The sequence below is a fragment of the Phanerochaete carnosa genome (genome assembly GCF_000300595.1).
Source record: "Phanerochaete carnosa HHB-10118-sp unplaced genomic scaffold PHACAscaffold_1, whole genome shotgun sequence".
NCBI lineage: Eukaryota > Fungi > Basidiomycota > Agaricomycetes > Polyporales > Phanerochaetaceae > Phanerochaete > Phanerochaete carnosa.
Window position 1 is genome coordinate 3255387 of NW_006767628.1, and position 26218 is coordinate 3281604.

General features: G+C 52.0%; 12 protein-coding genes across 12 annotated transcripts; 5 read left to right on the forward strand and 7 right to left on the reverse strand.

The window, feature by feature from the left end:
• Nucleotides 1-25: 25 nt before the first annotated feature.
• On the reverse strand, nucleotides 26-1192 carry PHACADRAFT_190237 (uncharacterized protein; the record flags this gene model as incomplete). Its single annotated transcript, XM_007390471.1, has 5 exons — nucleotides 26-158; nucleotides 208-331; nucleotides 384-548; nucleotides 603-860; nucleotides 919-1192. 5 exons carry the CDS (start codon nucleotides 1190-1192, stop codon nucleotides 26-28), a joined length of 954 nt encoding a protein of 317 aa, XP_007390533.1.
• A 148-nt stretch (nucleotides 1193-1340) lies between these two features.
• Nucleotides 1341-2470, reverse strand: PHACADRAFT_247478 (uncharacterized protein). The gene is made up of 4 exons (XM_007390472.1): nucleotides 2166-2470; nucleotides 1931-2111; nucleotides 1703-1877; nucleotides 1341-1650 (listed from the first exon to the last, which is right to left on the reverse strand). Exons 1-4 carry the CDS (start codon nucleotides 2440-2442, stop codon nucleotides 1414-1416), a joined length of 870 nt encoding a protein of 289 aa, XP_007390534.1. The 5' UTR covers nucleotides 2443-2470; the 3' UTR covers nucleotides 1341-1413.
• Nucleotides 2471-2576: 106 nt separating this feature from the next.
• Nucleotides 2577-4807, forward strand: PHACADRAFT_111226 (uncharacterized protein). The gene is made up of 6 exons (XM_007390473.1): nucleotides 2577-2827; nucleotides 2884-3001; nucleotides 3054-3443; nucleotides 3495-3935; nucleotides 3988-4510; nucleotides 4567-4807. The coding sequence occupies exons 1-6, from the start codon at nucleotides 2727-2729 to the stop codon at nucleotides 4644-4646; spliced, it is 1653 nt and encodes a 550-aa protein (XP_007390535.1). The 5' UTR covers nucleotides 2577-2726; the 3' UTR covers nucleotides 4647-4807.
• Nucleotides 4808-4897: 90 nt separating this feature from the next.
• PHACADRAFT_134287 (uncharacterized protein) lies at nucleotides 4898-6701 on the forward strand. The gene is made up of 10 exons (XM_007390474.1): nucleotides 4898-5187; nucleotides 5247-5314; nucleotides 5367-5425; nucleotides 5475-5550; nucleotides 5603-5702; nucleotides 5758-5792; nucleotides 5845-6042; nucleotides 6097-6186; nucleotides 6243-6273; nucleotides 6323-6701. Exons 1-10 carry the CDS (start codon nucleotides 5037-5039, stop codon nucleotides 6532-6534), a joined length of 1020 nt encoding a protein of 339 aa, XP_007390536.1. The 5' UTR covers nucleotides 4898-5036; the 3' UTR covers nucleotides 6535-6701.
• Nucleotides 6702-6803: 102 nt separating this feature from the next.
• On the forward strand, nucleotides 6804-8168 carry PHACADRAFT_190240 (uncharacterized protein; the record flags this gene model as incomplete). Its single annotated transcript, XM_007390475.1, has 6 exons — nucleotides 6804-6847; nucleotides 6913-7345; nucleotides 7401-7603; nucleotides 7662-7860; nucleotides 7917-7989; nucleotides 8041-8168. 6 exons carry the CDS (start codon nucleotides 6804-6806, stop codon nucleotides 8166-8168), a joined length of 1080 nt encoding a protein of 359 aa, XP_007390537.1.
• A 108-nt stretch (nucleotides 8169-8276) lies between these two features.
• Nucleotides 8277-8868, reverse strand: PHACADRAFT_190241 (uncharacterized protein; the record flags this gene model as incomplete). The annotated part of the gene is made up of 2 exons (XM_007390476.1): nucleotides 8277-8635; nucleotides 8691-8868. 2 exons carry the CDS (start codon nucleotides 8866-8868, stop codon nucleotides 8277-8279), a joined length of 537 nt encoding a protein of 178 aa, XP_007390538.1.
• A 113-nt stretch (nucleotides 8869-8981) lies between these two features.
• PHACADRAFT_82127 (uncharacterized protein) lies at nucleotides 8982-12097 on the forward strand (the record flags this gene model as incomplete). Its single annotated transcript, XM_007390477.1, has 14 exons — nucleotides 8982-9434; nucleotides 9495-9511; nucleotides 9569-9600; nucleotides 9650-9740; nucleotides 9795-9810; nucleotides 9861-9987; nucleotides 10045-10257; nucleotides 10311-10343; nucleotides 10396-10427; nucleotides 10500-10584; nucleotides 10636-11078; nucleotides 11126-11210; nucleotides 11312-11976; nucleotides 12038-12097. 14 exons carry the CDS (start codon nucleotides 8982-8984, stop codon nucleotides 12095-12097), a joined length of 2352 nt encoding a protein of 783 aa, XP_007390539.1.
• A 220-nt stretch (nucleotides 12098-12317) lies between these two features.
• PHACADRAFT_156288 (uncharacterized protein) lies at nucleotides 12318-14721 on the reverse strand (the record flags this gene model as incomplete). The annotated part of the gene is made up of 9 exons (XM_007390478.1): nucleotides 12318-12528; nucleotides 12582-13101; nucleotides 13155-13296; nucleotides 13347-13435; nucleotides 13489-13668; nucleotides 13722-13882; nucleotides 13932-14129; nucleotides 14184-14294; nucleotides 14351-14721. The coding sequence occupies 9 exons, from the start codon at nucleotides 14719-14721 to the stop codon at nucleotides 12318-12320; spliced, it is 1983 nt and encodes a 660-aa protein (XP_007390540.1).
• A 97-nt stretch (nucleotides 14722-14818) lies between these two features.
• Nucleotides 14819-16329, reverse strand: PHACADRAFT_247486 (uncharacterized protein). The gene is made up of 7 exons (XM_007390479.1): nucleotides 16229-16329; nucleotides 16112-16140; nucleotides 15984-16052; nucleotides 15771-15921; nucleotides 15395-15715; nucleotides 15230-15341; nucleotides 14819-15177 (listed from the first exon to the last, which is right to left on the reverse strand). The coding sequence occupies exons 1-7, from the start codon at nucleotides 16269-16271 to the stop codon at nucleotides 14964-14966; spliced, it is 939 nt and encodes a 312-aa protein (XP_007390541.1). The 5' UTR covers nucleotides 16272-16329; the 3' UTR covers nucleotides 14819-14963.
• Nucleotides 16330-16660: 331 nt separating this feature from the next.
• Nucleotides 16661-19223, reverse strand: PHACADRAFT_83623 (uncharacterized protein; the record flags this gene model as incomplete). Its single annotated transcript, XM_007390480.1, has 10 exons — nucleotides 16661-17486; nucleotides 17542-17702; nucleotides 17753-17820; nucleotides 17871-17976; nucleotides 18026-18302; nucleotides 18350-18434; nucleotides 18485-18553; nucleotides 18588-18796; nucleotides 18892-19103; nucleotides 19191-19223. The coding sequence occupies 10 exons, from the start codon at nucleotides 19221-19223 to the stop codon at nucleotides 16661-16663; spliced, it is 2046 nt and encodes a 681-aa protein (XP_007390542.1).
• A 194-nt stretch (nucleotides 19224-19417) lies between these two features.
• Nucleotides 19418-20495, forward strand: PHACADRAFT_247489 (uncharacterized protein). Its single transcript, XM_007390481.1, has 7 exons — nucleotides 19418-19518; nucleotides 19564-19758; nucleotides 19810-19954; nucleotides 20004-20025; nucleotides 20078-20095; nucleotides 20146-20187; nucleotides 20243-20495. Exons 1-7 carry the CDS (start codon nucleotides 19422-19424, stop codon nucleotides 20303-20305), a joined length of 582 nt encoding a protein of 193 aa, XP_007390543.1. The 5' UTR covers nucleotides 19418-19421; the 3' UTR covers nucleotides 20306-20495.
• Nucleotides 20496-23005: 2510 nt separating this feature from the next.
• Nucleotides 23006-26217, reverse strand: PHACADRAFT_111252 (uncharacterized protein). Its single transcript, XM_007390482.1, has 11 exons — nucleotides 26071-26217; nucleotides 25533-26001; nucleotides 25253-25477; nucleotides 25044-25196; nucleotides 24721-24987; nucleotides 24629-24667; nucleotides 24437-24579; nucleotides 24293-24381; nucleotides 24157-24236; nucleotides 24089-24104; nucleotides 23006-24035 (listed from the first exon to the last, which is right to left on the reverse strand). Exons 2-11 carry the CDS (start codon nucleotides 25605-25607, stop codon nucleotides 23518-23520), a joined length of 1605 nt encoding a protein of 534 aa, XP_007390544.1. The 5' UTR covers nucleotides 25608-26001; nucleotides 26071-26217; the 3' UTR covers nucleotides 23006-23517.
• Nucleotide 26218: the final 1 nt, after the last annotated feature.

The window sequence follows — 26218 nt, forward strand, 5'->3', positions numbered from 1 at the left end:
GCACAAGAAAAAAAGCCAGATGCGTTCATCTGCCACGCCGCATTTCCGCAGCATCGTACTGGTCTAACGCTCGACACAACTCGTGTTTTGTGAGCGGTACGTATGTAGAGGAGTCCGACTGTTTCCAGCACATCCACCAAGAAGGATACTCAGAATAACTGAAAGTGATTTCAGCATAACGTAAGGGAGAGGTTACATCACACATACTAGAACTCAGTCAAGCTTATTTGCCATGGTGGGAAGCCATGCAGCTCCAGTATATTCTTGGGATATCTATGCGGCGTGACCTGATGCACTATCATCAGGTCTGGTGGAGGGAAACCGTGTTCGCCTACGTGATCCATCCATTAGTCCAAAGACAGTGGTTCTGAACATCTCAGTACCTTCCAACATCGAGTTCAGACACGCGACAGACACCGCCGAATCCTTGTTCATGAACTCAGAATCGTTGCTCGCAAAGCTTGCTGCGACTTCAGCGACTGCAGGCTTCCCTGATTTTCGTGACAGGACATGGAGCGTGAATGGTGGCTTAGTAGACACTTTCAAGCCTATAGAGTAGATCAGATAAACCAACAAGGCGACCTAGACCGTGGCACGCTCACCACTCGCGCGACGTCTCAAACCATCCTTCTCATTTCGTGTCCGGGACTTGGTCTCAGAGGTAACAACAATGGTGATAGCATGCAGCTTTGGTTGTGCTGAGTGTTCCGGCGATAGTGATCTCGAACTTGAGGCCGAAGAGTCGGAAGGCGGTGGTGTCAAAGGGTATTGAACTTCAGCCTCGGCTTCACACACTTCGTCGTGGGTGTTCTCCTTGTACAGCTTTGTCCTCAATTCAAAAGATGAACCGTACAGAGATCCTATTCGTCGTGCGATAAGTTCAGAAGCAAGTGCGATAAGCCATGTCCGGAAACTCACCGTCACGGTCATATACGGTCAGACGCTGTATTCCTACAGCCCGACACCATGATATCGCTTGCTGGATGTTTACAAGCAACTGTTCCTCAATTTTCTCCATTACGCCATCTCGGTCCGTAGCGAAAAGCAACGCGAGGTGGGTGGGAAGTTGTTTCCGCTTGGCTTCGAGAGGCTTTGGTGGCCGACCGAGACTGACGCGTAGAGACGAGAAGATGTTTATCACATAATATACGGCATGGAAAAGAAAAAGGACGAGCGATGCCGGCCAAGCCATCGTCTAAAGAGCAGGCACGTCTCCGTCGACGTAGTATTGGGGGAGGTTGGGGTATAGAGTGAAGTGTGAGGGTAACCGGCGGGCGTCTTGGCCCGTCGCGTCTACGTGGAGAGCGCAGTCTGACAACAGACAACCTCACGCCGGTGTTATGTTCCACGTCACTAGTATAAGGTGAGGTACAAATAAGATGGTATGAACTATTGAGATAGAGAAGCAATATTCTATATGATAGTAGGCTCCTCCTGGATACCCTTCTTAATCTTCAGGAGGATATTCGTCTTCCAATTATCGAGCTTCATGACTTGGTCGTACTCATAAACAGCAGCGGTGAGCGTTTCCATGTCTCCTGCCTCTATAGCGTCCGTGATAATGTTAATGAACTTCGCTTCGCGCGTAGAGGAAAATGTTGTGTCAAGAGACGAATACTTGCTCAGATTCCGCTTGGCAGTGATAGGGTCCTACACAGGTATAGATGAGACCAGATAAAGCGTGCATAATAGATATACCTACACCCATCGCAAGTGCACATAGACACGCTCTGAGCCAATATTCTTTGACGCTGTACTTCGTCAGGGCAGAGCTTAATGAGCCATCAGCCACTTGTTCATATCGTGCGATCGCCTGAGGGTACTCCTCGAGGTCTGCGTGAAGGTCCGCTGCATCCTTGAAGCAAGCATTGGCGGTGCTGATGAGGTGTAAGTCCAGTAGTGTTAAGACAAAACAGCAGGTTAAGCTCACGCTTGAGCATCCTCCTGAGCATACCACTCTCCGGCTCGCTCATAGCTCTCGCATGCCTTGCGGAGATCATTCAGCTCCTGCAAGTATATCTGACCAATCTCCTTCTCGCGATCGGCTGCTTGACGGAAGCGTCCAGCCTTTGTGAGATGGGTAATCGTCTGCGACAGAGCCTGGATGGCTACTATATAATTTTGTCAGCCACTGACAATCAAAGCGTTGAGCGAAGCACACGCACAGTCTGGGTGACCACGCTTATAAGCCTTTGCCGCATTCCACCACGCTTGCGCCGCTTCGTTAGACTCCTGGCATTTCTCGCGGCACTCCGCTTCTCTTGCGTGCGCGTCGCCCGCTTCCCTGAAGAGCTTCTCCATCTTGAAGAGGTTGGCAGCTTGCTGGTAGAGATCACCAGCCTCTTCATACTTCGACGATGAGGAGGAAAACCATCCTGAAGACGAGTTAGCCTTCTTGTCGGCCTTCTCGAGAGCGGCCTGTGCTGGTGACTTGGAGGGCATGTTTATGGGAAGTCAGAATCAAGAGTGGGAGTAAGGTGTCAGTTTGTATGCCAAGCGTCGGGGGGCGGGCAGCAAGCTATGACGGCAAAGGGCGCCTATCGCACGTGCGTATACGCGGTGATAGATTAAGCGCCTATAACTTGCTTGCCTCGGGCGAAAGGTCACTTGGATTTTGTTAGACGATCGCTTAGAGCTTTCCTTCATCCCTAATCCATCCGATACGCGTCCTGAAGCAGCCCCAGACAACAGCTCTACAGCCTCAATATACTCAGCACTCGCAAATTATGTCTACGTTGCCAGTCGAAGCCATTCGAGAGTTCTCAGAGCGTCACCCGAAGCCTGGCCACCTCACGTACCAGTATGGTACAGCGGGCTTCAGGACTCTGTAAGCCGTGCAAATGTGTCCGATCCTACACCTTGCTTATATCTGCGTAATGTCAGGGGCAACGATCTCGACTCTGTGATGTTTAGAGTCGGCGTCCTCGCAGGGTTACGTAGCAAGAGACTCGATGGACGCACCATCGGCGTCATGGTGACCGCGTCCCACAACCCTGAGCCCGTACGTCTGCACTCTTAGGGGCTACACACGCAATGTCTGAATGCGATTGCAGGACAACGGTGTGAAATTGGTCGATCCACGCGGGGAGATGCTTGAAGCTTCTTGGGAAGGCCATGCTACCGTCCTCGCGAATGCGTCTAACACAAGCGCATTCGTCGAGGCACTGGAGACTCTTGTTAAGCAACTCAAGATCGATCTTTCTAAGCCAGCTCGCGTCGTCTACGCGAGGGACACCCGTCCATCCGGCCCTGCGCTGGTCGGTGCCTTGGAGGATGGCCTGAAGGCGCTCGGCGTTGAAGCTCGGAATGCCGGTGTCACGACAACACCAATCCTACACTATTTAGTTAGAGCAATCAATACGAAGGGCACGAAGGACACGTATGGCGACGACTCCGCCGAGGGTTACATGCAAAAGTTGTCCAGCGCTTTCAAGAAACTCATCGTACGTAAACTCTTTAATACGAGTTGTTATCATTTACTGAAGTTTGTACAGGCTGGGAAGCCAGCTTCGCCACCGCTGCTCGTTGACTGCGCCAACGGTGTAGGTGCCGAAGCTGCCGCCACATTGTCGCGGTACTTAGGCGAGTCGCTGTCACTGATTCTCCATAACACCGCCACGACTACGTCCGGTGCTCTCAATCACGCTTGCGGTGCGGACTTCGTGAAAACTCAACAGAAGCTTCCCCCTTCACTCGCTGCGCATCTCAAGCCTGGTCAACGAGCTTGCAGTCTCGATGGCGATGCAGACCGCCTCATCTATTTTTATCTCGACGAGAGGAGTCAGTTCCATATGCTTGACGGCGACAAGATCGCAGCGCTGGTAGCCGCATTCATTGTTGATCTTGTGAAGGCTGCAGGACTTGAAGAAGAGATCAGAGTTGGCATCGTCCAGACAGCTTACGCAAATGGTGGCTCGACCAAGTACTTGGCTGAGGTGCGGCTGTTTCATCTGTGCGCATTGCGCTTGGAGCTAAGTCAATACACAGAGACTCCCTGTTCGATGTGTTCCTACGGGCGTGAAACATCTTCACCACGCTGCTGAGCACTATGACGTCGGAGTATACTTTGAGGCCAACGGTCACGGCACTGTTCTCTTCTCTCCAGAGACTCAGGCCAAGCTTGCAGAACACCAACCAAGCACTCCCGCGCAATCCACCGCTCTAACCCATCTCGTGAACCTAACCAACCTCATTAACCAGACCGTTGGTGATGCTCTTTCGGACATGCTTCTTGTTGAGGTCGTCCTCGTCCACCGCTCGTACGGAGCTTTCGAGTGGGACTCACTCTATGTGGACCTTCCGAACCGCCTCGTCAAGGTCGTCGTTGCGGACAGGAACATCTTCAAGACCGAGGACGCGGAACGTCGTCTTGTGAGCCCGCCTGGTCTCCAAGCGCGTATCGACGAGTTGGTGCGCAAGTACGAGGCTGGAAGGGCCTTCGTAAGACCCAGCGGAACCGAGGATGTTGTGCGAGTGTATGCAGAAGCCAGAGTTCGTGCCCAAGCTGACGGTGAGTTGTAAAAATTGCTGCACAGACCTTAGGAACTCATTCAGCACCGACTGTAGAGCTCGCATATCGTGTTGCTGGCCTCGTCTATGACGAGACTGGTGGTGACCCTGCCACACGTCCTGCTGAGTTCTTGTGAGAGCCGATGCGAATCGAAATTGAAATCAACGGACATTTGTATGAGTACGCGAAGGAAGGATATCCAGCAGCATATTATTATCAGTAGAAACACATAACCAGGAATCCTACATGCCAACATATTGAGGATGTAATTGGATACTCGGGTTATCTACGGAAGTGTGAGTGCTGTGCGTTGTACCCTGGATGCTGTCATATCAGGTGATGGCGCTTGCGTGTGTCACTGACTCGCGCCTTGCATGCAGCTTCTACCTCAACAAGGCGAGCATGTTAACTCCCTGCGTTTTACTCCTGCCCTCTCCCGCCCACTTGCGCAGGCTACAAGAGAACTCCTCTGTAGCTCGTCTTCTCTTCTCTTGCTCGCTTCACTGAAGAGTCTGCCCAACGGCGCATGTGTCGCTTCGTAATTTACAAAGGCACTGCACCCGTGCAACTGTGCCATCTCCTCACACGACCATGTCATTCTATCATCAACCAGGCCTTTGATTCGCGGCTGCGTCTCGATCACAGAAGGCCTATTAACGGAGACGGTTTTGGCGTAGGTCAGTGCTCCGAAACCTCTAGTTCCATTCTCGGATGCTGGGTGACTAGCCAACGCTAGGTTGGTATGACTGCATCTACGACGAGGAGCTCGGGAAGCAACCGTGCATATTTACCTCCGTCACTCCGGTACGTCTTGCGCGCCTTGCTATCTTACTTCCTCGGCTAACATCCTCTGGAGGCTTGGAACAACATAAATCTGCAAAGACTCGCAGAGAAGATCAAGTCCCCTCTTGTCTTGTAAGTCCTCACCTTCTCGAAGCTCGACCATCCCCTTCGACCTCTCTAGTGCTCATGTCCGGGCTACTACTGCGGGTACTCTCTCATTGGACAACTGCCACCCGTTCCAGTTCGGAAAGTTCATGGTGCGTTTATTCGACGTCCTTGTTTCAAGTAGGATAGTTGAGTGCTGCACAGTTCATGCACAACGGTGGCATTGCAGAGTTTCCAAAGATCAAACGGCAGCTGCAATCCTACCTATCGGACGAAATCTTCGACATGGTCAGCGGTAACACAGGTGCGAACCACTTCGAGTGCTGTGTAATTACACTCTGATTTGAGGTGGCTGTTAGACTCCCAATGGTCGTTTGCACTATTCTTGTCAAAGGCAGGTGGTAGTCGGGACTCCGCGTAAGGCAAAAGGTCTAATCGAGGATCAGCTTCCGGACCCTCACGCAGACATTGTCCCCCCGGAGGTGCTACGGCAAGCAATGCTGGACACTATCGCCCATATCAATATGCTGACGGAAGAGGCCGGTATCACCGAGCCAAGTCTTCTCAATTTCTGTGTCACCGATGGTGAAAGTGTTATTGCCACACGGTACATTTCCTCTCGACAGGATGAGGCCGCGTCGTTGGTGCGTTCTTCCGCATTGAGCGAGTCAATCAGGATTTCACGACCTATCGCATAGTGGTTCTCGTCCGGCACTACTTTCAGCGAGTTTGCCGATGGTGGTCATTATAAGATGACAAAGATGGACAAGCGAGAGAACATTATCATGGTGCGTGTGCGAGCACGACGGCGCGCAGGAGCTCCCTTGCTGATACTTCATCACAGATCGCTAGCGAGCCTCTTACCTTTGAGAAGGGTGAGTTCCTTCTGATTCTCGCTTATACTCGACTGAACACATACCATAGCGGACTGGATGGAAATTCGGACTAACCACATGGTCGTGATCACCCCCAAGATGAATCTCTTGCAAATCCCGATTATCGACAAGTATTATGTCACTCCTTCAGATCCGAGTGCTCAGCACCGAGGTACAGACTTCGCCGCAGCGAAAGGACTCCTGAGTCCGAGGCGTGAGCTTCCCCGGTTGGAGTCAGATCGCCCTATCCTTGCAATGTAAACCTGTCGCTTTACCTTTTCTAACGATTTACCTTGAATTTCTACTATGTACACCGCTTGTAGCACATCTCTTGTAGATATACTTTGCCATGCTGTGCATGTATAATGCACAATATGCCAACGAAAAAACAGATGCGCGGATGCAATGAGGCGCTTCGCGCTCCGCGCAAAACGGTCTTGGTGTGGCACACGAGTGTAAAGCATGTGCTTGTAATCTCCTCAACGCTCGTCACGGTTCGTTGACGAATTACACAGGCCTTGGGGCTTGTCATGGCTCCGTGGCTGATCTGGAAAGCGGTGTCGAGCACGGCGAGGTGTGTCCGTCTTCCTCTTTCCTCCGAAGCCCGCGTTTGCGCAGACTGAACATTGTTGGACGCAGGCTCTCGACTGCAACACAAATCCTTATTTTCCTTCCCCTCACACTTTCAACGCTCTCGACCGATGCATTCCTACTGCTGTCCCTTCTCCTTTTCATACATTCCTTGATTCACGGGTCGCTCGCTCTCCTCTGGGGTTCACCTGCTCTGTCAGTGCTGCAAGTGCCTGCACATTCGTTCCTCCTACTCGTTTGCTTCAATGCTTTTGCACACACGGTGCATCCCTGGCTTCTAGGCGCTGCAAGGTGGTGGGGGTGGGCACTTCGGTGGTCAAGTCCTGGATTCATCGTTATGGAGGGCATATCTAGCTTGCTGGTGGTACAGAAGCTCGGTCAGGTCGGGAAGGAGCTTGTCGAGGAAGGCGAGAGGTATCAGTTCGGCTTGCTCGTAGGAGCTGCAGCTGCATATGTCACCTCTGCGTGGTGGATTATTGTGGTGCGTGGCGACTGCCTTTTCCTACGTCATGTAGCTTACAGCTGCGGCTCTGCAGTCCTACCCTTCTGCTGCTGCCTCGCCGCTGCTGTCGACTCTCCTGGGCGTGGCTATTACAGCATTCATATTCCTCACCGCTATCGGCTTTGCCATGAGACGAACAAACGTAATTGAATCGTCCGGTCTGGCTTTGGTCCTTGCATATAACTTTTGGCTATGCGGATTCGAGCAGTCTCCCTATTGGAATCCAGCTGCAGCCTAGTACGTCATTCTCCGTAACTCGCTATGCTCTTCGTAGTTATAGGATTTCATCATACAGCGCACCGCTTCTGTCCAATATTCTACCACACATGCAGACGTTATTGAACTTCATCGCCTACACCCTCCCCAAACCAGTTCTCGTCGCGTTACTGTACCGTCTCATTGTACTACATTTTGCGTCCCGCATTCTGCCTACTATCGGGGCAGATGCTTGGGAAGATGACCCAGATTCAGACGGAGAGTGGGATGGCCGACCGGTAAATTATCTACACCTCCTTGGCTAACAACCCTACTTACCACGCGATGACTGCAGACCTCCAAGCTTACCCGGATCTTACTGACGTATCGGCAAGCGATATTTGTCACTGCATACTCACATTTACTCTGTAAGTAAATCACCTCAGTGTGCGATATACTTTCTAACAATCCCCCTGCAGTGTTGGACCATCCTGCTCAGGTTTGGTGGCGATGGATGAACGTGTTTTTCACGCTGATCCTATGGGCCATCGAGCTCCTTGTGAGCAACGATGATGACCCCGTGACCAAAAAGTGGAAGGTTGAATAGGTGCCCTGAATACGCTGCCATTGTAGTCGCGCAATGTCTCTGTTCACGACTCTATCATTCACGAATACCCTTATGACATTCCTGTTCATATTGCGTCTGTATACACTATTAGGATGCCATCGAAGTAGTAATATTCTCCTTCCACTCAGCATCTTCCTCCCTCTCACCCTCGTAGAACTCCCTTTTCCAGATCTGGGCTTTTCGTTTCACTTCCTCCAAGATGTATTCACATGCCATAAAGCTCTCTTTGCGGTGTGGTGAGGATACTGCGATGACAATGGAGGGTTCGCTGACGGGTACTGTCCCCAAGCGATGATGTACGGCGCACTTGATGATGGAGGACACATAGCCGTCAGCATGGTGCTCGGAGCGAAACGTCTGCCGGCGTGCTTTACGGATAATGTCTGCTATCGTCTTCACAGCGACTTTGCTGTATGCCTGGTAGTCCAAACGCGTGACGACTTTGCCTTTAGACCGACAACTGTCAGGCGTACTGCACTCGTTGCGTAGCCACACTCTCACCTTTAAACGAGTCACGCGTTGTCCCAATGAACACTGCTGTTGCTCCTGCTCTATCGTCTGCTACAGACGCGATGATCGCCTGAGCGTCCAGCTTCTGGTATGTCAGGACACATATGCCATCCTCCGTCTCCAGACGGGCTCCTACAGATGCTGCTGGCCAGTCATTGCTTGCAGACATCGTTGTCGTCGCCTAACCAGAGTGTATGCGCCGTTGGGCGGTTCATGACCCGCGTGCTATGTCCGCGGTGGACGTCGACTGGTGCACCCTGGCGGCTCTTGCCTTCCACAGCCATGTTACGGCGTGCATGTTGCTCTCAACTTCTCAAGCCTAGCAGACATAGCTTGAGGACTATCTCTTCGCTGTCCGACGTCCTTGCTAGGGGTGCACCAGTTGATGTCCATCCGGAAGTACAGGCTGCTCTCGCCACGAGACAGCCTGTGGTCGCGCTCGAGACGACTATCGTAACCCATGGCATGCCTCAGCCAACGAATCTCGAGACAGCACGGGTTGTCGAAAATATCGTTCGCTCTCAAGGCGCGATACCCGCAACTATGGGCATCATAGGAGGTCGCATCAAGATTGGTCTTCATCCGAACGAGCTGGAACACCTCGCTGACGTTGGAAGCAACCCTAATGTGGTCAAGGTCTCTCGCAGGGATCTTGGGCCGGCGATTGCTCTGAAACATGATGGCGGAACGACATGCAGCACTACACTCATGTTCGCTGCTATGGCTGGTATCAAGGTACGTGCCATACATGTATCCTGTTGTATTTCACCAGCAAACCATGCACGATTTGTCCAGGTTTTTGCAACGGGAGGGTGAGACACCTGCTCTTAGACTTCACGCATGGCTCGTGACAATGACTCCGGCCCCAGTTTAGGGGGTGTACATCGAGGAGGAGAGTCTTGTGAGTGACCAAATTTTCACAGTAATCGCGTACTGAATAAATTGGGCAGCCTTGGACATTTCAGCCGATCTCTTAGAATTGTCCAGGTGTCCGGTTGGATTAGTCTCGGCTGGTGTCAAGTCCATACTTGATATTGGAAGGTATGAGCTCTGTTAAATATTCCTTATTCTGGACACACTTTGAGATACTATTAGGACTCTGGAGTACTTGGTAAGACGTAAAGCACAGCTTCTTTGATGTTCCCGCTCATGATTCTCCAGGAAACGCTTGGCGTCCCGGTCGTATCTTACGGCGAAACAGACGATTTCCCGGCATTCTATAGTCGGAAGAGTGGATTCAAGAGCCCTTGGAGAGTGAATGACTCTGGTTTCGCCGCTCAGATCTTGCGTCAGGACTGTTCTAGGTCGTTACCAATGCCACCTTGAACTGACACTAACCATGTAGGATCGCAAGGTCAAATAGGAATGTCAACTGGTGCGATCTTCGCAGTTCCTATCCCGGAAGAGTACGAAGCGGTGGGCTTGGAGATGCAGAAAGCTGTTGAACAGGCACTTGAGGAGGCAGAGCAACAGGGTGTCAATAAGTGGGGCAAAGCTACTACCCCGTGGCTGCTCAAGCGAGTGGGTGAACTTACGGCTGGGAAATCCCTCAATAGTAGTGAGCATTTCTTTTGTCTACAAGCCGCCTTGAGCTTATGTCACAATTTCTAGATGTTGCGTTGATAAAAAATACGGCTCGTATCGGTAAGGATGATGTTTTTGTCAGACTTCGCGAGACTTGATCATAGCTATGTAGGTGGCCAAATTGCCGTAGCTTATTCCGATCTCGTCAAAGAATCTGGACAACAAGTAAGGAGCTCAGCTATATAGTATCACGGATACCTGCATCAATACACGCAGTCTGCGTCAGTCTTCCAGCCAGCTAGTCCCACCCAGCATATCTCTCATGAACAGTCCGCGATGCAATTGGAAGCCACCCCTGTAAGTGTCCCACAACGGCTTATATATCAGCACAACTTCAGTGACTAACTTCTAGGGATGCTCAAGCCCAAAGTAGACCTAATGGTGTTCGGCTCAGCAGCTGTGGATATAACGGCACAAACGTGCGACTCGCATGTATCTCTCGGCAAGCACTCCACAAGCCCTGGCGCGATTACAACGTCACTTGGTGGTGTAGGAAGGAACATTGCCGAGGCCGCTCATCGTGCTCTGTCAGGAACTTCGTCGACGTCGGCGCGTTCGACGCTATTGGTCTCTCCCGTCGGCAGCGATAGCTTCGGTAAGCTACTGACAGAGGAGACGGCGGGGCTCGGAATGCGCACAGATGGGCTTCTCGTTATGGAGTCGCAGCGTTCCGCTGTTTGTAACATGGTCTTGGACGGCGCTGGAAACTTGATTGGAGGCGTGTCTGACATGGACATCATCGAGTCTTTGTCATCGGGTATGGTACGCATATTCCTCTTGGCCAAGCCTCATGCTGTGACTGAGTTGCATCTTAGATCGCCGACAAGCTCCAAACCTGCCAGCCAACATTGGTCGCTGTAGACGGAAATCTTTCCGAGGCTAGTCTGAGGTCCGTTGTACAGTCATGCTTCGAGAAGGAAGTGCCAGGTATGCGTCTATGTGTCCAATTCGAGTTTCCAGCCTTTCTAACACACGACACAGTGTTTTTGTGAGTGTTATTTTTAACTTTGACAGTCTCCACGACTGAGCTCCGCAAAGTGAGCCGACATCAGTACCTAAATCTGTTCGGATCCTCCCCGCCATTGCATCAATTCTTGGCAAGGATACAGCGGACATTGCACCGGTGGCCTTTGCCTCCCCTAACCTTATCGAGCTCGCCCACCTCTACCGAACAGCTAGCTCTGAGCCCCTGGGATTGACTTCCCACCAACACTGGTGGCGGGTGATCGACAGTATGGATCTCGGCTCGCATTTCCGTATGGAGCTCGAGCAGCTCGCTAGACTGAATGCGTGTGATTCGACCCCTTCGAAGGGGAGCCTGTCCTTCCTGCTGGGAGAAGGCATTGCGCAAATGGCCGTTCATCTTCTGCCGTTCTTCCAGCACCTTGTCCTTAAGGCAGGCGAAAAGGGTCTATTCACAGTCTTCCGAATACCTTCGCCCGCCGCACAGCAATCTGCTTGGGCGTACGAACGCAGCAATATCCGTCGGAGACAGGTGGTTGCTCAAGGTAGAGATGGAGGTATTGTTGTTTTGAAGCATCACCCTGCAGTCCCTCTGCGGCCGACAGACATCGTCAATGTCACCGGCGCCGGTGATTCTCTGGTTGGAGTTGTGCTTGCTACCCTGGTTCAGAGCCCGAAAGCATTTCATGCTCCAGATTCGCTCGCAAAGCTCACTGTAAGAGCACAACAGGTCCGTGACAGTGCCCAACGAATCGGCATGGTTCTATCGACTGATAAGCATTGGTTATTAGGCTGCCATCATGACGCTGAAGTCATCACAAGCGGTCTCTCCAGACCTAATCTTCCCGTAGATTAAGGACTGGTACATTAATAATTATTATGCTCGTAGCGGTAGGGTAACATGCCAAGATATACCTACGCTGTCATCGGCACAAGCAGAGGCCCAACTCTGACGTGCTCCCTTGCCTTACGCTGTCGCTCCTTGTGCGCGGTTGCCGCTGCCTTGGCCTCCGCCTTCGCTCTTTTCTGATACCGTGACTGTTAGGCGTACATTATCAGTATCAGCGATTATCAACAGGTCTCTTTTGTACGTACCAGAGCACCATGCTTAAGCCGAGTAATGATGTTCGCAGCCTCTCCTTTTGTCAGGGCGGCAAGCCTCTCAGGCTGCTTGCCATCGATCTCAGACGCCTCTTTCCTAGATTTCGACCACCGCTGGGCGAGGAATCTCTTCTGCGAATCGGTCGCAGGGGCGCGTCTCCATCTAGCTGTCCTGAATAGCCTGTATGTGCGACTCTAAATGAAGGGGGCTTTACTAGAAAAAGCGGCTCGTACCCTGACACAAGGGGACCCTTCATGATATTGTTCTTGGCATAGTTGTCGCACCCTCGAATCGCATCTTCCAGAGTCCCTGCAGAGAGAATTTTCCTGCTTTTCTGGAACGGCGAAATTTTAAGCAATGCTGCGGTTTGTGGCGTCATAGTCGGCGGTGTGTAATGCGCCTCAAAATGTGTCTCCGGATCTGCCAGCGTGCCAGTAAATAGCCATACAAAGCAAGAGGAACAGTTCATACCGTTTTCGTCCTGAACTAGCTCGACACGAACGTACCCCTTGCCCAAGCATTCAAGGACGTACACGTCTCCGCCACAGCCGACCCAGGCACAATGACTGAGTTTCTGTATATGTGTTGTCCCATAACTTTGCTCGACGAAGGAGAACGGATTATCGTAGTCAATATAGGTTATTGACTTGGGTTCTGGAACGTCGTCATAAGTGTCAGGCTCCGTCACTAAATCGTCAAGATCAATGCTGGCTATCTTGTCGACTCTCTCCTCCAATGTCTCGATTGATGCACCTACATTCAAGTTTCAGCTAACACAATAGTGCTCAGAAAACTCGTCGTCATACCGTCTATAATCTCCGAAGGATCCAAGCCGAAAAGCGTTGGCACGGAGACAACACCTGCTACACGATTTGCCGAGTCGACAAAGTCTATGATGTGGCAATCTTTTTTGCCTGTGTCTGGTGACAAGCGCATGCCGCGACCAATCTTCAGCAAAGGTAAGACACAGGGAAATGTTAGAATTGTTGTCAAAATACCATCTGTGCGAATAGATTACGGGACCTAGTCGGTCTCGCTACGATAACGCAGTCTATGTTGGGTATATCAGTTCCCTCGGTGAGGATAGCTGAAGCATCGAATAGTTAATGGCTGCTTATCGGAAGATATGGCCCTGCATACCGACATTGAGAAGGACAGGAAAGTCCCCTCGTTTGAACGCGCTTATTAGACTCTTGCGCTCAGCGGCAGGTGTACCGCAGTGTATGTATGCTGCATTAACACCAGCAGTACGGAAGGCGTTCGTAAGCTCGCGAAGGTGGTGCAAACTTACGCAGAAGACCAAAGTGGACTTTCTGCTGGCTAGGGGCGATGCATAAATTAAAGTGACAAAGGGCAAGGCTTGTCTAGCTCACCAGCCTTGTCCAGCCAGCTTTGTACAACTAGCTGATTCACGGTGGGGGTGTTGATGACATGCGCAAGACTGGTAGCACTGAAGTCGCCGTTCAAGCTGTTCAGAGTGACATTGCTGAGGTCTATGTTGGCTCTGACAGAGGTAAAACGAACATCACAGAGCCTGAAGGTGCGTCAGGTTGAGATCCTAGGGTACACTCACGACCGCGTACCACTGCTCCTTGATCATCTCAAGAAAATCCCGGTGATAGACTATTTGCTCGAATACAGATCCTAGGGCCAGCCCGTCATGCCTGCTGAACGTCGCAGAAAAGCCGAAGATGGGAACAGGGCGACGGAGGTCCGCTGTGTGACTAGGGCCGGCGGGAGGTTCAATTTCGGGATGAAAGCGCGACAGAATAGTGCGATATCTATGCGTTCATGTTTCGTAAGATGTACGTCAGCTACGACGCAGAGGAACGTACGAAGGGGCGGCAGCATGGTGCGCCTCATCCACTATGACCGCCTTCAGGCAATTTGGATCGAACTTATTTAAGCGTTGCTCTTGCATTAACGTCTGGTAAGTTGCCACAGTCCTAGCGTGTTACAGGAAGTGAGCCATAGGATAAAGAGAGAGCGAAGCGACACGCACAAATCTGCCTTTCCCGAAGCCTTGTGCTTTTGTCCCTGCTCAATCTCAACGCTCCAGCCAGCGAACAATTGCTGAGCCTGCTTCGCTGACTGTCGTGCCAGTTCAATGTTATTGACGATGACCAGGGATCTGGTTGCATCTGGGTATTCAACAGGTGGTTTGATGCGCGATAACAGGGTGATGAACACGGTAGTTTTGCCGGACCCAGTGGGCAGAGACACGCCAATGCGCGTGCTTCCAGATTCAAGAGCTTCTGCGCACGCTTGGAGAGCATTCTCTTGGTACGGCCGTAAGCGTAATGCGGGTGATCGTTGGGTGCTATAGAGGCGAAGATGCTGCGATACGAAGCGAGGACCACATAACCATGGCATTGAGTGGTTAGAGACAACTTGTAGTCGCTGTGCCCAACAGGAAACTTTTATTCAACTCCACCAGTTAATTAGCCACACGTTTCTCAGATTTGTCCACTTGTTTAATGTCTCCGGATCTATTAAAAGCGGATAACGAGAGTAAACCACATAGTCTATTGTGGAGTATCGTGTAGCGTGCAAAATAGACGACGGTACTAGAGGGCGAGTACGAAGTATCAAGTCCAACATCCAAAGCGAGATATTTAGCCAGATCCACCAGAGTAGACCTTGCCGAAGACAACCTGCTGAAGTTTGTCGTAGAGCGACAGGACACCAGCACCAGCAACACCACGGAGAATGTTGGCACCAGCACCCTTGAAGAGCGACTTGTAACCCTCCTTGGCAATGATCTGAGAGCCAGCATCGAACATGGACTTGTAGTGAACACCAGCACCAGAGGTCATCATCATGCGACGACTGAAAGCCAAGGTCAGCGGACCTAAAGCCCACGTGGAGGCATAGCACGTACCGAATGGTGTCGAGAGGGTAAGAAGCAAGACCAGCACCAATGGTAACACCCCAGCCGAGGAAGAAGGAAGCAAGGAAGGAACCCTCGAGGGCGCCAACGAGAACAACAGGCTCTACAAAACGCAAGATTAGTGGTCATCTCAAGAAGAAATCGAATCGCACGCACTGAGCGAGTCGTAGACACCGAAGTAGAGGCCGCGGTAGACGATAATACCAACGACGGAGGGAACGAAGCCACGGTAGAGACCAGCAATACCGTCAGAGGCAAGGGTCTTCTTGTAAACATCGACGAGACCGTTGAACTGACGTTGACCTCCACCCTTCACGGACTTGGCGTCGTTTGCGAGACGGGTACGGGCATAGTCGAGGGAGTAGACGAAGAGGAGGGAAGAAGCGCCAGCAGCACCACCAGAGGCGACATTACCAGCGAACCATCTCCAGTAGCCCTCAGACTTCTTGAAACCGAACAACGACTTAAAGTAATCCTCTGCAAAATGACGTTAACATCCGCGTGTTCTTCCGTGATGTATATGAAAACTTACTGAATGCGAAGTTCAACGCCTGAGTAGGGAAGTAACGGATGACGTTGGCGGTGTTACCACGCCAGAGAGAGAGGAGACCCTCGTCACGGTAGGTGCGGCCAAAGCAGTCCGCAACACCCTTGTAAGGAGTGGCCAGACGGCCTTGCTTGATCTAGATTGCCACGTCACATTCAGTTCGAGATCGAAACGTGAATTACACATTGAATTACGAACCATCTCGTCCTGGTTCTGCACCAAGAGCTTGATACGCTCAATTGGAGCAGCAGACGTTTTAGCGACGGCCTGCGCATGACGTATGGTTCAGCACACGATCACAGAAGTCTCATGTTGCAGTTACTCACGGCAGAGACACCACCCATCATGAAATCGACTGCACGAACATGCCAGGTCAGCAAACACGTCCTCAAACCGACAAGGGACAACAGCGAGCGCTCGCTGCCGCCGCAGACGACACGCACTTGCGAACTCCTTAGGAGTCTTCGCCTTCTTAACGTCGGCCATTTTGACGGAGGGAAACCAGGGAAGGAGGAGGGAGAGGCTAAGTGGTGGTGAGAAGGAGAAAGATGCAGCGCGCGTTTTGAATCTTTTTCGCCGGCCTAAGCGATCCGGAATCCTCCTATCCCCGCCTCCGGCCGAGCCATCTCTGCTGTAAGCCATTCCCACGCCTGTCACATATGCCCCAATTGGCCAATGACAGCCCGTAAATTGAGCGTCAAGCTCGTGTGACATCCAAATTTATTGCCAGTCGATATTTCCTGGCCTTACCCGCGCCCCGCCATCCGGAGGCGCATGGCGGTCGCGACGGCCGGTGCATAATCATAGACACAATAGCCCTCTGTTGCACGGACCGGACTATCTAGCACTATCCAACGATATCCATTCAAAAACATCTATGTTCTCCAGCCTGAAGACGAAGGTGAACCATTAGGCTGACCGAGATAAGGGGGCGATGTTGCATAAAGCGGCGCCGCAGACTGCCGCGCAGGCACAGGCGCGCCACCAGGGGGGATATATGCGCTCGGTGCGTACGTCGGCGCAGCGGGGCGTGCAGCGTAGCCGTTAGTGTTGGGATAACGACTTGGTGGTGAGGGCGGCTGGAGGATGCTGATAGGATCACGAGAGGGCGGTGAATACGACGACGAAGTACTGTAACGGACTGGAGTGGAGCTGTGCGCAACGGCTGTCGAGTTTGTGGGGGAAACCTCAGTCCGCGACTTCTTCCAAATCTGTTCAGTGGGAGAGGCTAACTCCCGATCGTCCGACTTGCGTTTTTTCGGGTTGGATACGCTCACCACGGTGTCCTCATCGTCCGTGTCCAAGGTCAGGTCGATAATGTCTGATTCCACCGTCTGAGAGCGCGGCGGCAGGCTCCCGATGCTCGCTGAGGACGTGTTGAGCGATCGGTACGCAGACGGGGATAACTCTCGTTTGACCTGACCTTCATCTTCGTCGTCGGAATCCAGGATAACGATCTCCGCATTACTCGGTCCGGACTTCAATGGCCCGTCACCATCAACCAATCCTACTACTGGAGTGGGAGACCTCTTCTTCACGGGAGTCGGAGGTGACGAATGAGTTGGGTCCTTGACCGGAGGATGCACCGCCTTCCAGGACACGGACCCGTACTTGTTGTCCATGGTGTGCCACTGTCCGTCCGCTTCCACAATGACATCCTCGACATCCTCATGAGTTTCCTTGAGGATCTCGTCGAAATAACTGCATGTGTATCAGTACATTGTGAACCCCGAGCGGCCTCGGTACTAGAACTAACCCGTCAACTATTAGATCCTCCGTGTTGAGGATCTTCTCACAAACTGGACACAGCCACGTCGTGGTCTGTTCCATCATCGAATACCACGAATATGCATCAAAGCACTGTGAATGAACGCAGTGTGCTGACCGAGTCGGGGTGGCAATACGCATGTAACTAAGCTACGTAGCAATGAGTCCAGTCCGAACAATAGTTGCGATACACGGCTTACTGGACACTTCAGAGACATCTTTTGCGACCCGGCCACAATGTCTTCATCCAAAGAAGCCTGTTGAATCACTATTTTGATCCTTCAGTCAGCTATCATTGACGCCGTATAAGGTGCTCACTTTTGGTCAGAATCTCACTACTGCTCCTGTACTTACCCTTCCTCAAACGGTCGATGAGTTGCTCGACGGTGGTAACCTCGACAAGAGCTGCACAGAGGTAATATTTCTTGCAAACACTCAGCAGCACATTGGCCAGAGCATGATTAGCTACATACCTTGGAGGGAACAGGAGTCTGGCTATTTACATAGATGATCTCCACCCGATTGGAAACGGCTGTGGAAAACTTCAAGAGCTTGCCAAGGTCTGGAGGGGGGGCAGTGCCGGGTTTCTTCTTCATGCCCTTGAGATTTGCGTTCAGGACAGTGTTGTTCACGCGGACTTCGCATGTCGGAGGAAACTCAACGGGACATGGCCCCAAGTTGGGTCGATACGAAGGAGTAAGTGAGTAGTAGGTGGACGACGTGCAGTACAATCGAAGCTGGTATTTAGGGCTTGGGTGTATCAGTCACTTGGCCATGAAGCTTATGAATTGGTTCACCTCTTAGAATCAAGTTTCTGTATAATATCGTTGGTTATGTAGAATGACACAGATTGCTGTCTACGATCCATCTGGCTGCTTGATTCTGATGACAAGACATAAAAATAGTGGATGATATATTCGAAAGACACGCACCAGGGCACTCAACGACGGATGAGATGATACGCTCAATGCGGAAGAAAGGGGAATGTTTGAATTGTATGCCTGCTTCTCGGTTAGACAATTTGACACGAATGACAAAAAGACGCACCAGGGGTAGTAGAGCTCGAAGGAGCAGCGGAGGGAGAGGCGGGCATCCCCGGTCTTCGTGATACGGCGTAAGGATCGTAGGTTGACATTGAGCTAGTTCCTAGTGGGCGGGCCTGATAGTGAGAGGATGTAGACGTGCCATAGTGTGGTTGCGGTGGTATGCCATAAGAACTCGGCTGAGGAACGTAAGTGGTGTACCTGCCCATAGCGGAATACGGTCAGCATCGCCTCGCAGCAACAAGATGCAGCACCCGACCGGGGAGGCTGATAAAATGGCTCTCGTCGAAACTTACATACTGCGAGCCTGGCTCAGAATCGTCTTAGCCTTCAGCCACCTATCTACGTTGCCCGTCCGTCGCCAGAGGTCTAGCTCTCGCGTGATCCGGTCGATGAGTTCTTGCTTCTTGCCAGTCTTAGTGAAGCTAGTGCCACATTGTTCGTTGAAGGTCAGTATAATTTGTTTCAGGCGTTCAACAGTGTTATGTTTGACGTTGTGCCGTATAGTCTAGGAACGGAAGCCAGGAATGACGAGAGGTGGGAGAAGGCAAGTGAGAACGAGGCGTGCACGGGACTTGAAGAAGCAGCCAGTTACCTCGAAGTCCGCCCACATGTCAGTACTCGACATTTTCAGTTAGCAGCCGCCGTTGTGCGACCCAAGGGTATCGAGCGTCGTATCCGCCAGCCTCGGGTGGAAGTCAGGAGGGAAGTTCGTCGAGGACGGTCTCTCACTTGCTTACCCTCTCTTAGAAAGCGTGGGAAATTAAAGGCTGAGTAGGAAAGCATCACGTGCTTTAACCGAATACGTACTTGACCTGAACCCGCGATGTCGACCACCAGTGATGACTACGACAGCCTCGGCAAAGAGGAAAGAGAGGCTCGCGATAAGGCCGATCGTGAGCGTGAAGCAGCAGAGCAAGCAGGTATAGTCGAAGTTTGTTCGCGGAAATAGCGCTTACACTTTGCAGCCTTGCCTTACACTTGGAAGCAGCAATTGTCCGACGTCGATATAGAGATTCCTGTACCTAAGGGCACACGCTCAAGGCAACTAGATGTAGTCATTCATAAGAAGAAGCTTAGCGTTGGCTTGAAGGGTCAGGAGCCCATCATGGCGGGGGGACTATGCAAGGAGATCAAGGTGGAAGACAGTGCTTGGACGCTTGGTCAGTGTGTGCAAATGGAAACTTGTCGTTTAGCTGACAGGTTGCGTACAGAGGATCAACAGACAGTTCTAGTTCATCTCGAGAAACTCAACCAGCAGCAATGGTGGGAGAATGTGCTCACACACCACCCCAAGATCGACACGAAGAAGATTGTCCCGCAGGACAGCAGGCTGAGCGATCTCGATGCGGAGACTCGGTAGGACGTTGTTGGCAGCATCTTGGGTTATGCTAATGCGTTACTGCAGAGCTATGGTTGAGAAGATGATGGTGAATGCTTTCCCTCGTTGCTCGGTTAACTGACAGCTGACCAGGTATTCAGTTCGACAACCAGCAGAAGGTTGGTTTAAACCCAGCAATTGAGGTTCGTCTGTCTTATATGTACGCTAGCAAATGGGCAAGCCTACTTCGGATGAGATCAAGAAAACGGAGGTAGATCATTCTATAAGTGTATATGGTGGCCTGCCAGGATCTCATTCTTTGCTAGGCCATTAGGAAGTTCCAGCAAGCGCACCCTGAACTCGACTTCTCGAATGCGAAGATATCATAAATGGCTCCCGTTGTGCACTGGACTACGTGAAGGAGATACCAACAATTGTATAACACCAGCTCATAAACAGATGTTGCTCTTCGCGGTACCCCACTGTCAGGCCAGCCAGGAGATTTTCTGGCGCGAGTTGTTTTATGGAGGCTGGAAGCCTGACTACTTTTTATGATACACGATGATGCTTGTGACCCACAGCGACGAGTCTCGATTAGTGTTGAGTCAGAAAGTCCCCGGGGATGTAAGTAACGTATAAGAAAGTCCAGGGCCTACTGTAAGTAAATAAGCCCTGTAATTTACATTATTTACCGGAGGCTACGGTTCGCTTACCCCGCTGTAAATTACAGTAAATTACGGTCAATAACGGTAAGAAAAGGTCAGAAAGATGAGACGCTCCCCAGATGAGAGGCCTCGCCATTTCAAAGGGCACTGCCAACAGCGCATAGTTTTGGTGCTCTTTTCGGGATCATGTGCGCTGTCGCCCCAGAAGCTTCTTCGTCAGCGCCCGGTGCATGGCGCTGCCAATCCAATGCTGCGATCTTCGCCTCGAGAACAGGCAGCATCTGGTCGATGTTGACGTTGTCCAGCCGTCTGTCTGCTGAGAAACTTTGAGAGATGGTCTACTGATGATGTGATATTACCGCCAGCGAGACTGTGACTGCCCTGCTAGTACTGCCACAAAGTTACCCAAGGCAACTTGAGCTGTGGTAATGAAGCTGGTGTTCAGTGTACCGGAAGCCAAGGAGAGTCTGTCAAAGGCCATGCATCACAGAATCTGGGTGTCGTGCGTCTGATGTGCAAGCATCCAGTAGTAGAGTACCGCGAAGGGATGCTTATGACCACTGAAAATAATTGAACGGAAGCCCTGGTCCCACTATTAATTATTGCCAGCTACGTCATGAAGAATTGTCACTGGGGAGTTGCAGGTAATAAAAGTTAGGAGCAGGCAGCCAGTATTTAATGGTGACGGATCTGTCAGGGAGAAGTAGGAGCGTGCATCTCCGTTTGGTTCCTAACCCACTGAGAGGTGGAGCGAATAGCAATAGTTGAAGCCATTGTACGTGGCATACATGGCAGGCATTCTGTCTGACACTATCCATGAGAGGTCGGACATGGTGTGGGCGGAGTGCAAGCAGTAGAATTTTCATCAACTCAGGTAGGATGCACGCGTATGCCTCTCTCGAGATCTCTGCCTGAGTGTGTTTTCTCCGCTAGCGCTGCACAACGGGCTCTGGGCATTTGGGGAGTTTTTGACCCTTTCTTACACCTCCTATCCGGGCCTCGCTGTAAACAATGTAATTTACAGTAATTTACTTACTCATTTACTTACATGTAATTTACACCCACCTTTCTGACGCAACACTAGTCTCGATTCTGTCGTGAGCACTGAGTACTGAGCGCTGAGTACCGGAAGGTAACGGCTCGGTTGGACATCGCACAACGCTGGCACGTAACATCGATCTGTCCAGGTAGCTAACTACACCAATCACAGATATACACAGCCGTCATGCGATATTGACTGCCCGTGGTAGGACATCGCTCGCCTTCTCCACAGTAACAAGGCAGCCTGTGATGGCGTAGCATTTGACAGGAAAAGGGTAGTGGTGGGAATCGTCGGACGATGGCACAGTACCTGCGAGTAACTTCACACCTTGCTGGCAGCGAACGTTGAACAGTCACGGTTAGCGTCGGGATCAGAAACCTGCCGAAGCCGTTGTCTGCTGATTCAACTCAAGACCGCAGACTACCCAAGGTCTGTATGTCCGCTACAGAAATGACGCCGCAATTCAATGACGGCAAGGGGCGTGGCTTAAGGAGTGTAGATGGTTCAGTCTTTGCAGGTGAGGAGCGCTCAAAGCACTTCTGGTCCTTTCTTCTGAGATCTGATGTGTGCATGGCAACGAGACTACCATGGTTACCGACGGGCAACGAATTATATCAACGGCGAGCGCAAATTTGCTTTTCCTACATATATCTGGTTCGGATGTGTTCTTTGCACTCAGCTTTCCCTTTCCTCGTTCCTTCGTAAGTGCTCCCAGTATCTATACCGTAGTATGTATGCTCACTGTTCTTTAGCTTCTTCGTTTCTCTCCCAGGCCGCTGTGCGACCTTTATTTGAACGGTTGAACCGACGCTCCATTCCTCGGTCGCTCTGAGAGTTCCATCCCTTGACGCTACCTACCCGTTCGCACAAGCCGACAATGTTCTCCGCTAGCAAACTCCTCCTCGCGGCCCTTGTAGCCTTCGTTGCTGGGCAGGCCATGGCAGCTCCCATGCCTATGCCCCTTCGCGTGCGTACTGCTGCATATACTTGCTCTCAATCGGCGCTCACAGGCTGATAGCGCGCCGTTGCTCACCAAGCGCTTGAGCGACGCGAGCCCGCCGCCTTGAATACCATCCGTGCTTACGTGAAGCGTGACACGAGCGGCATCCCTGTGGAAGTCGCCACGAAGTCGCCGCAGGGAACCATCGAGCTTTATGATCCCAGCCAGAGCACGAAGCGTGACACGAGCAGCATCCCTGTGGAAGTCGCCACGAAGTCTCCGCAGGGAACCATCGAACTCTATGACCCCAGCCAGAGCACGAAGCGTGACACGAGCAGCATCCCTGTGGAAGTCGCCACGAAGTCGCCGCAGGGCACCATCGAGCTCTATGACCCCAGCCAGAGCACGAAGCGTGACACGAGCAGCATCCCTGTGGAAGTCGCCACGAAGTCGCCGCAGGGCACCATCGAGCTCTATGACCCCAGCCAGAGCACGAAGCGTGACACGAGCAGCATCCCTGTGGAAGTCGCCACGAAGTCGCCGCAGGGCACCATCGAGCTCTATGACCCCAGCCAGAGCACGAAGCGCGACAACAACCTCTGAAATTGCAACACGCTCAAATTGATGGTTTCATCGAGTACTACTAAGGTGTGTTGTCCACCGTCTGCAGTCGGACCATCTTCCGATGACTAACCAGCTGTCTATGCATATGGCAGAGGGGGACGGCGGCTGTTAATACGTGGTTGTGTGTGAGATGGACACTCTTGCAGAGAAGGATTTGATATCCTTGCCGTTCAGGCTACGGACTGAGTTCGTATTACATTCTACATTCTTTAGTCGTAGCATCACTCGAAGAATAGGACGATTTGAGACTGGGAACATACCACGCTGCTGTTGAGCCCCTCGGAAGGATCGCATATGTAACGGTACGGTACGGGTTTAGACATTTAAGGGTCAGGGACGCCGGTCTCGCAGATACCACAGCCAGACCGTTCCATTCTTCCCGACACCAACAATTGCCTGTCCACCCCATGCTAATTCACATACTTCGATGACTGGCAAAGCAGAGTGGACCTCGCTCGCTAGCTCACCATTAACAATCCACGTGGGCACCTCGTTGAAGAGCTTCTTCACTGGCTTCGGTATGGGGTACACGGCTGGCGGATCGTCTCCGTCATCTTCATCCGGGTCGCCGCCGTCGGCCTGGTCTTCGACGTTCAACACCTGTAACATCGTCGCTGCGAGCTGCGAAGTATTACTGTCTCCTGCGTTGGGATGGGTAGCCTTCATAGGGCGAGCGAGAGGGAAATTAGGAGGCGTCTTCGGTTTGAAATGCGAGATGTTGAACACCCGGATGATTTTGCCGTCAGGGACTAGCATCATGGGATCGTGGTTTAGGTGGGGTGAGACATAGAAGTGTACTTTGGGGCAGTGCACAGGCAGTGCATATACAGCGTGGACTCTGAAGGATTCTGCAGAACATATGAGACCTACTCGTTAACGCTGGAGAGCCAGTCACACTGACCACTGTTTTGATAGTCCTACGCACGCAGATTTAATATAATACTTCCGTACGCAACGCCGGCAGCTTACCATTACGGAACCTCTCATTATTGGTCGGACTTGCCCCTTTTTGAGAAAGCGCGAGTATCCAAGCCACTGCCAAACAGCCACTATTCTGCTCTGTTAGTATGACGGAGGTTCTGCAAAGCATCGACTGCGCTCTGACCCTCGCCTGGTGCTTCGTACATCTCGCTCGCACGCTCACCTCGCATGAGAGAAGGTGCGGCGTATGATATGAGGGTATCGCTATTTATCCTGTCGCAACGCGTGAGCTCGCTATCTACAAGACAAACGCGTCCGGAGTGCCTACCAAGCTATACCGAGAACTCTGGACTTGTGCAGCAAATTGGTACTGAAAAGCGGCTTGTCTTCCCTCGCAAGAAATTCTTCATCCTCTTTGACTTTCACGTAATCAACCTGGGGTATCCGCCAAATCTTCACTGTACGATCCATCTGGCACGCGTTCAGCAGCAGTGTAAGACAGGTGAGTGGCGCTACATACACTGCACGTGGCTATTACATCTGCACAAGGATGCCATGCCTGCCGTCTCCCCGCATTAGTGGCTGTGTGGGCCACATAGCTGATGCACCTACTGCATGGAACACGGCGCCGTCATGTCCGCCCGCGCGACCGCCTACTAGCACCCCAACACAACGTCCAATACCTTCACCTTCTGGTTCAGACGAATGCATCCCGAAAGCCGTTCCTGCAAAGCTTGGTCGCTTGGCTGGTAACCAGTGTGGATTGTTGGGGATCTGTCGTGGCTTGTACGACAGGTCGTAGAGCCTTGAGGTCTGGTCCCTCGAGGTTGTCAAGAACATGTATGGCCGCCGTGGGTGAACCGCAATAGACAGTATTTCCTTTGGAAGAGGGATAAATTAGAGCGGCAATTTATCGACATCATCAGACCTCTTACATCACCATGTCCCTTGAGCTTGCCAACAATAGCCAACGACTTTAAGCTGACAATAAAAATCGACCTAGATGCGGCGATGACCGCTAGAGGTTCTACTACAGCTGTGGGCAACAAGGCCCAGCCGACCGCACGTACCGTAGAATCTGGCTCTTTCTGTAGTCGAGAACCCTCAGCGATATTCTTCCTATAACATGTCAAATACCACTCACGAAGCCTGGCCGAGGCACTTTCACATAGCCGAGAGTCCCTTGCTTATGCATGATATAGGCGCAACCGTGGCTGCCTATCAGGATGCTGCCGCCCCAAGTTCGGACCATTTCTTGCCACTCGTCTTGCTTTTCCTCGCGCAGCCGACCGAGAGATAAGTCGCTGTCTAACGACCGCGTGTGCCACGGAAAGGTCGCACACACGCTAAATGATGGTGCATCCTTTGACTGAACAAGAACCGAACGTGAGATCGCGAAATGCTAGGCTTAGAATAAGACGAACACAGGCGAACTTGGAGAGCACAAATGGCGTTGTGTTGGCTGTATCCCTGTACCATGGACTGGCCTGCATGTCCATGCGCAAGCTGTAAGGGCGTAAACGCGACTATAGTGTAGACGAAGCCCTGACGGGCCGCGAAGGTGCAGAAGGGAAAATAAGAGAGACGTAGCGTGAACGCGTGAACTTCATGTCCAAATCGAGAACCCGAGTGTCCGCGCTTCCGGCCGACTCGCGAACGCCGCCCACACTACACTCACCGCCATGGCTGAAGCCCCTCAGTCGCACAGCGAAACTTCGGTACAGCCAGACATAACATACGAGCCCCGGCCTTCACTGCGCTACGCCGCGGCTGTTGGCCTCCAGGGCGCCGGCATCGGTGCCCTCGTCAGTGCAATACAGAACGCTCTCGGCACCCACAATAAAGGTGCTGCTGGCTTCTTCACGCGATCGGGGGGCACAATTGGTGTCTTTGGTACGTTTTCCTATCCGGCTTGGCGGCAACTCTGAACGCCTCGGGGCTAACGGCTGCTCTTCGCACTAGCCGCAATGGGCGCGACCTTCGCCTTCACTGAGTCCGTCGTTGGAAACTATAGACAAAAAGATGACGCGTTGAATGGTGTTGCTGGAGGTTGTGCAGCAGGTTTCCTGGCCGGCATCCGTGGTGTGTGTGCATCTAGGCCCGCACAACA